The sequence below is a fragment of the Colobus angolensis genome, unplaced genomic scaffold, assembly GCF_000951035.1.
Source record: "Colobus angolensis palliatus isolate OR3802 unplaced genomic scaffold, Cang.pa_1.0 Scaffold73, whole genome shotgun sequence".
In the NCBI taxonomy this organism is placed as follows: Eukaryota; Metazoa; Chordata; class Mammalia; order Primates; family Cercopithecidae; genus Colobus; species Colobus angolensis.
The window spans coordinates 4,445,748-4,454,427 of record NW_012121043.1 but is presented as its reverse complement, the minus strand read 5'-3'; the positions used below and the strand labels follow the sequence as shown (position 1 = coordinate 4,454,427).

General features: G+C 38.4%; 1 protein-coding gene across 1 annotated transcript in view; it reads left to right on the top strand.

Moving 5' to 3' along the window:
* The first annotated feature begins 6 nt into the window (after positions 1-6).
* VGLL3 (vestigial-like family member 3) overlaps positions 7-8,680 on the top strand; it is a 52,528-nt gene continuing 43,854 nt past the window's right edge. Inside the window, exon 1 of the mRNA XM_011927580.1 lies at positions 7-170. Coding sequence (XP_011782970.1) covers positions 45-170 — 126 coding nt within the window. The 5' untranslated portion in view covers positions 7-44. The remainder of the gene's footprint in view (positions 171-8,680) is intronic.

Sequence of the window (8,680 nt, the reverse complement as noted above, 5' to 3'; positions counted from 1 at the left end):
AGAGCGGCGGCCGCAGCTCGGGGGCCGCCACTGCCCCGGCTGCCATGAGTTGTGCGGAGGTGATGTATCACCCCCAGCCGTATGGAGCGTCCCAGTATCTGCCCAACCCCATGGCAGCGACAACCTGCCCCACAGCCTACTACCAGCCGGCGCCCCAACCTGGCCAGCAGGTGAGTCACCGGCCGGGCAGCCTGCCGGGGGCGGGGGCGAAGGGCATCGGGAGTATCGGTCTGGGGCCCGGCGACGTCCCGCCGGCACGCGTGGCGCGGAGGATGCTCCGGACCTGCGGGAGCGTCCTTGAGCAGAAAGCCATCCCGAGAGAGCCGGGAAGGGAGAGCAGCGGGGTGTACGGGTGGGTGAGGCATGACCTGGCTGGGGGCTTCACTGAGCTGTGGTCACCGGAGCTCAGAGGCTGCTCCTCATAGCCACCCTAGCTCTTAGGACTCAGTTCTCTGAAGCTCACCAAGGGCATCTATCTTAGGACTATGTGAGTAAACTTCCTTTAAACCAACGATTTTGTTTGTTTGGAAAGGTGGAATGTTTCAGGGTTTTATTGAGGAGGAAGATGAAGTGCGCTGACAGAGGTAGGGGAGGCTATCTGGAGAGTGAGTTCACGAAATGATCTGGGACTTTCATGGGGGAACATTGGTCTAGCGTAATGTCTATTGGGTGTTACGAGAACTTCTCCACAGAGTGTTTCTCCCTGTGACTGTGACTTAGAGGACAGGGATGGATTCCAAGGTTCTTCATTCATTTTTGCATCCCAGCAAAGCACAGAGCTTGTTATATAGTGCGTGTTCAGTCTGTTGACACTGTGTCCCTAGGCCAAAAGGTTACCTTGGATCTCGGGATGCTGGGTCTCCACTCTTCCAAGAGTGACTGAAGGTGTCCATAATAAGGGGTCGTGAACTGAGGAGATGATATCGTTACTTTAGAAGGAACAGTAGAGTTCTGGGGAATTTGGCACGAGGCGCCCTTGGACATTACTCTCTGGATACAACGGAGAGTGTGCCAAGGCTTAGTTAGTGCTACATTAAAATAAAAAATGTATGTGGCAAGGGCTGTACCAAAATAGAGTCCACCTCAGACTATGGGAATTAGGGTGGGTGGATTTGGAGGAACTTAAAAATATATAACTAGATTTGGTTAGGAAATTACCATCCGTAGAATATATTGATTTATTTCTTTTTACTTTTTTAGGAACCACATGTTTTATTGCAAACCTTCACAGGTTTGGGCTGTTAATTAATCTGACCTTTTACTTTCTATATTTCCTCTACCTCTGTCTCTTTGCTAGAATCACAGTGCTATGCTTTAGAAAGAAATCTAACTTTCTGTTTAGAATTTAGGAACTATGAAATTCAGCTAACTCTGGAAGGGTACATGTCCCAGATTCATCTGCTGAATAGTACCAGCTTCACTAGGACCAATTAGGGCAAAAGAGGAAGGAGCCCTACTTTCCTGCTATCCTGTTTAAAAAAAAAAAAAAATTCAGCAGCACCAGCATTTCAAAGCATCTCTGATATTATAGAGGCCTTCAATTATCATTTGGAATGTGGATGAGCAGCAAACTAAAACTTCTCTACGTATTCAGAAAGATACTTTCCTCCTTTATAAAATAACAAACTAGTAGAAGCTGTTTCAAATACGGCTTCATTTTTTTAGGATTGTGAAATTAATGAATCTGTGGTAGAGTTAATACTGTAACGCTTTTTTTTGAGCTAGAAAATAACATTCGGTATCAGAGAAAATGGCAAATTACCAATCATAAAAGTTTTCAATAAGAAATGACTCCAAATACTTTATATAATGTTTGTGATGGCCCTGAGACTCTGTCCCCAATTCATTTCTTTTGCTGAAACCATTAACGTACTGAAGACAGCAATTTTAAAAAGTAAACAATAAAATAAAATAAAAATTAGAAAAACTCTGACCAATGAGCTTCTTAAAAAGAAAACAATTTATCTACATTGATTAGTTCAACTTCTATATTTTGTACTTTTATAGACATTGCTTAGCTAGATTAACTAGATGTTTGGCTGAGTCAACCATAAGAATGTAGTCTAGAGATGTGCTTGGAAATTTTCATGTTGCTTTTACTAAAACAGCTTGTTCAGGATTTCTTTCTTTCTTCTTCTTTTTCTTCTTCTTCTTCTTTTTTTTTTTTTCTTACGTAAAGAAACTATTTGACCATAACTGGCTAAAATAAAAAAAAAAAAAAAAAGACTTGATGGTGTAACTGTTCTTTTACTGTCAGAAGTTTATTTTGATGACCTACATTTTCTATTGGAAAAAAGAGTAAATCAGGAAATTCTTATCAGGCTGACAGCATTTTTAGACTATGTGATGCGTGGGTGAAGTGGGACTAATATTGACTTGGCCCTAATGCAGTCATCTGAGAATACATATTTTGGTTGTTTTTGCATTCCATAAGGTTTTATCATTATTATCCATGAAGATTGCTTTCTCCGTACATGGGAAGTGACCCCTAATAGAATCTTGCCTGGGAGACAAAAGTAAAGGCTACAACTCCTACTGAATTTGAAAAATTGATTTTTTGAGAAGGAAAAAATGGAAAAGGAGCAAAGAAAAGTAACAGTAATCAACAAATTTTAATGGTCATTTAAAGAAATGCTAGAAAAGACAACATTAAAGTTTTGTATTACTTCTGTATTCAGTTGTAATAGTGTATCTGTCAACTAATTTTCCCCGCAAACTGGGTAGCTCTGAAGTCCTTATTAATTACTATATCAGAATGATTCATTATGATGGATTTTAAACACAGGTATACTTTGCCTCTTAACAAATGATCATATAATGTTGAGAATTATTTTGGAAATGACAGAATTTCATTATCCAGGCACATGTACTCTCACCTGTTTCCCTATAAGCACAAATGTGCACTTGAAATTTAAGTTTAGGTTTTTGTTAAACCTAAACATATTGTATGTTGTAGGTGGGTAATAAGTGAATGTCATTTTAAAAACCTAGTGAACTGTGTGTGTGTGTGTATATATATATATATATATATATATATATATAAGCTTGCACTGCAGTGTGTTACTTAGGTATACATTGGGCTAAAAATTCAAAGTAAGCTAAAATATGTCCAAAGTATAAATTTTGTAGTCCTTGACATCAATTACTAGAGATTGCATGGCTGGGTATAAATCGTACAGTGGGATTTATAGAGCCAAAATTGCTGAGGGATGCTGGGTGACCTGTTTCCCGTGCCCACCATCTCTTCCTGGCCTTAATATGTCAGTCTCTAACATCTCCTCAGTAGAACTCTTGTCTCGGTCTCTCAGCACATGCTGTCAAATGTTTCAGAATTATGCAGTTTATAGATGAGGCAGAGAACAGTCACCGGTTTTCTAATTGCACATGGGGATTTTTAACAATCACACTTTGGGCTTCATATAAAATATTTACTCTGTCCTCTTCCAGGGTAACAGCTGGATGAATCTGCATGCATGCTTTCACTTGAAAAAATTCAGTGCCCTTGGAGGCAGAACTTCAGTTATAAGTTTTGTAAGGTGTTCTTTCAAACTCTGTCTGGACTCTGCTACCTTGGTTGAGTCATACAATTGTTCTGAGATTCAGTTTGTCAGAGAAAAAAGCCCTGGAAAAACATTACTTCAACTCTTCCTTTTATAAGTGAGAAAATGGATTTTTATAGGACTGAAAGGCCTGGCTAAAGATTTCAAAGCTGGTGACAAAATTAGGACCACCAGATCTCCCTTTCTCCGGTGTAGCATCTTTGTACAATGCTGTGAAGTTGCCTAAAGCTTTTTTAACTTTTTTAATGTTTTGCTATTGCACAATAGGCTTATTTTTGTCTTTAGATCCCCAATCAATTTGTTTTGATAATGAAGATTAATATGCAGTAGATTCTTTGGCCTTGGAGTGCGAGATGCTTTCCAAGTCCTTGGTAGTGTACTTTCTTAAGTTCAGGCATTCCAAGGCCTTTAGCAAGCATTTGGATTATGCTGATGACTTATGCTATCCATGTTGCACCCCTTGTTGATGAAATAGTATATCCACTTAGCAAATGAATATTTATTTATCTAAAATAAAATACAGGAAGTGGTATTAGCAGTTAATTTTAAGTGCCTCTTCTATTATTGCTATTCCAATGTAAGTTTAGATTCATTAAGAAAAAATAATACAATTATAACCCAAGTAGTTTCCATTCACAGACAACTTATTTGAGGCAGAGGATCTATTTTTCTTGCAACTGTAAGTAAAGACTTAAGTGGATTTATAAAAATTCATACAGGATTTCTTTGAGAAAGAACAGCCCCTATAACTTCACACTACACAAATTAACTTCACTGGAGAGACTTAGAGACTTGAAGTGCCCCAGAGCTTCATGCTCCCAATGACTTCCCAGCCAGAAAATTCAAAACCGGAGGAAAAGTTAACTGTTAACGTAACTGAACTGTTAACATAACATAACTGAACTATTATCGCTGGCGGTCAACCAGAATGGAGATTACAATAATGATGGTAAGGGCAAGACTGAGATCCATAGAATCATGCATAGTGAGGATGTATTCACCAAGAAACCAAATGCCAGGACAAGGTGACTCTCTGGAAATCTATGTAAAGGGTATTTTGACTAAATGCAACGAAGTCCTACCTCATCTAGCCCTTAGTAAAATTTCACATCTCACAAAGCTGGAGATGGCAAGGAGACCTATAAGATGGTAAAAGAGGTGTTGAGAGTGGAAAGTCTTGTTCTCCTGTACACTGTTTCTTCAGGCTACCGCAGAAGAGGCTGGGCTGTGTGTGTGTGTGTGTATATATATATTTGTCATATCAATCTGTGCAAAGCGATTTTTCAGTGGAAATAAAACTCTTAAGCTTATGATACCTAAGACAGATCTTAAAGCAAACTTGAAAGCTAGGTGACTGTCATTGTAAGACCTGAGTGCTTAGCCTGGATCTCATTTCCATAGGCTCTGTGTCCAACTAACTTTTTAAAAATCTGAAAACGAATATATCCTGTAATAGATAATACATTAGGGAATTAGTTCCAAGAAAACATTTTTATTCAAGAAGCAAAGACTCTCTAAGAGTTGAATTTGAGGCTCTGTCAGGGACAGTGAGAGCAAAACTTTTGAGCTAAGCTCTGCTCTGAACCTTTCAAAATACATCTCTTTAAGCAGCTGGTTTTCTGCTCTGACTACTCATTTAGGAAGACCCTAAGAGTGCCTTGAACCATTAGACCTAAACAGCTGCTGCTAGAACAACTCATAAATCCATATTTACTGATAGTTCAGTGGATAGCAGATTTACTCCAGTAATTTACAAGTGTGGTCTGAACTGGGATAGCTGAACCGCTTTTCACTTGTCTCCTTCTTTAGTAGAAGAAGAAAAAAAAAATGACCTAAATTCAACAGGTGTCATTTCTCCTTAAAACTATATGATTTCAGTATGCCAAAACACTTGTCACTGGAGGATGAAGTAGGGGGACTCTAAAAGTGTGTCCTTTCTTGTTAATATGAAGACAGATAAAGGAAGCACTGTAACTAATTCCTAGGAATTGGGCTAGATGACCCATGTCTGAAAATAAATTATTCTTCAATGATCTGTAGGGTTTTTTTTTTTTTTTTGGCTAAATATCAGAAGAGGCAGCCAATCTGAGAAACAAAATTAAGTGTGAATTTGTCTAGAGCTCCAGCATGTTGCTTATTAAGATATAGAGTTGGCTGAGAGACCTCTGAGACCATCAAATCAAAGTTTCTTGTTTTCAAAAGAGGAAGCTAAGGGCCAGAAGCTTCAGTGGCTCGCTCAGACTCATGGAAATCATTTTGGTCAAATCTTCTTTCCCATTTCAGTTCTCTTTCTATTGAATTCCCTTCCCATCGGTGCTGCTTTAGAAACAAGAAAGCAGTTAGTAATTAACCTAGTGTTATCTTACGAATTTTCTTACTTTTAAATTTTGGAATATTAGCCACTTAGAGAATATAATGCAATCAGCCATGTAAATAAATCATGAGGCTCTCTTTATTTATGATTGCCCTTACCATAGTCTTGCAACTAACTATGAGAAGTTTGAGTTTAGGAACAGGCTGTGACTTTCATCTTTGTGACTCCGAGTCTTTGCATAATTTCTGACCCAAAGTAGGTATTAATTGACAATTAGATAAGTTAATGAATAATGGATAAATAACCTTAAAAATGTAATTATACCCTAAGTCTAGTAATAGAATTATACTAACTCACTAGAAATTTATATGTTGGAAACTGTTTTCTCCTTCAAAGTAGTTGGTTTGAGAGAGAACGCATACCCTCATGATATGATCATTGCTTAAAACATTTTGGGAATGTAAATTTTGAAATCGCCTCAAAGCCTGTGGCACATTTTTTTGAACATCATTAAAACTGGAAATTTTTCTTCCTTGGAGGGGTTAGGTTTGATTTTTTGATAATGACAAGAATCTTTTAGAGGCAAATGCACTCGAAAGTAACTCATCATGTTAAGTTATGTGGTTTTTTGGTTGACTCCTCCCTAATGTCAAGAAAAACAGACAAACAAATAAACACAGAATCATGAGGTGTGATTTTGTCTCACAGACTGACTCTCGTCAAGTTTCCAAAATGGGATTTTCAGAAAAATTGTAGACAATTGTTTTACGTGTCTGATTTGTCAAGGAGATAATATATTCTTAGATATAGAAGTTCAATTTCATCTAGAATTATGTATGTTTTTAAAAGCATGGCATTGATTAATTTCTATTTTTTTTAATGTCATGAGTTTTAGACTGTCCTGGTTAGTATGGGATGCCATGCTGACCGATGTTTTCCGCTTGTTTATTCAGTTAAAATAAATACCATAGAGACACATTTTCTTTAGTCTATTTTCTGGGTACATGCTTTGTAAACAAACAGAAATAGGTTCTAATCCTATCTCTGCCACTTACTATTATAATTAGACCATCCTGACCCAGTAATTTGCATATTCACTTATTACTTGGGAGTACTTATTCTGACAAAATATTTGTGTGGGGGAGGACAGTTATGTGAAACGAAGTATACAAAAGGTTTGTGACGTCTGTTCCTTAACTTGACCCAACCTCATATAAGCTGACCTAGCCTTCTCCAAATAGGTGAAGAAGCAAAAGCTGTTATCCAAGTAAATTAAGAAATATGTGGCCAGGCACGGTGGCTCATGTTTGTAATCCCAACACTTCTGGGAGGCTGAGGCAGGAGGAGCACTTAAGGCTAGGAATTTGAGACCAACGCTGGCAGCATTGTGAGATCCTGTCACTACAAAAAAAATAAGAATAAAAAATAAGGCCAGCATGGTGGCACACATCTGTAGTCCCAACTGAAGTGGGATAGCCATTTGAGCCTGAGAGGTGGAGGCTGCAGGGAGCCATGGTCACGCCGTTGCACCCCAGCCTGGGTGACAGAGTGAGAACCTGTCTCAAAAGAAAAAAATACATATGGTCAAAGAGCAATGTGCTGCTTTTATGGCCTCAACGACTTTGAAATATTTACCCTGGGAGAGTGATTTCTTCTTATAGCTCCAATCGTGTTTTTGAATATAAAAAAATCATTGTATTTTAAAAAGATAGCCAGTAGATTTTCTTTTTAAATCTGTTTCTAAATATCCAAAGACTCCAGTGATTCATTAAAATACTTTTGTTTCCTAGGAAAAAAAGTTTCCACATATGCACGGTAATCATTTGGCATTTTGTAGGCTTAAGCCTTGGGGAGTTAGTGGTATTTGGCACCTGACATGGAAGTCTTTCTCTTGTCAGACAAATCCTTCCCCTGCACATTCCTGCTGAAAAGTTTGTTGCTATTGTGCCTAATGGCAAGCAGCGTGGTGGTTGGATATAGTCTGTACTGCCCAAGCGAACTCTCCACATTGATACTTTAACCTCTTTGTGAGTTAGTGTTCACTTTATAGCTATTAACCCATTTATTGTTTCATCTTACTCCAGAGTCATTTTACCGAGGGAAAAATTGTCATAACTGTATTGTGACGAAGAGACATAAATGTGCATTAAAAAAAAACAACTTGCAGTCTTTAAAGTCCCTTTAGATGACTTTATTTTTGTTAATATTTCTTCAGGGTCTTCCAAGCAAAACATAAATATTTCTGAGAAATCTGGATATTTGTAGGAAGTGATTGTGCATTTTGAGAAAAATACCAATTAGATTACATTTTGACCTTGAATCAGGAAATCTGGGTTCTGATGATTTGATACTTAGTCTCAATGTTTTGAATTTTATATGTTACTTCCAAGAAAGAATGTAACACTAGGAATGTTTCACTGAAGGAACAAAGACCAAGTGAATACAGAATGTGGCAGAAGTGCTCATGAGCAAAATACTTAGTTTAAAAAAAAAAAAAGCAGAGCTGGACGCCATGGCTCACGCCTGTAATCCCAGCACTTTGGGAGACTGAGGCGGGTGAATCACCTGACGTCAGGAGTTTGAGACCAGCCTGGCCAACATAGTGAAACCCCGTCTCTACTAAAAATACAAAAAATTAACTGGGCATCGTGGCGGACACCTGTAATCGCAGCTACTATGGAGGCTGAGGCAGGAGAATCACTTGAACCCGGGAGGCGGAGGTTGCAGTGAGCCAAGAACGCACTATTGCACTCCAGCCTGGGCAACAAGAGCAGAAGTCAGTCTCAAAAAAGAAAAAAAAAAAAAA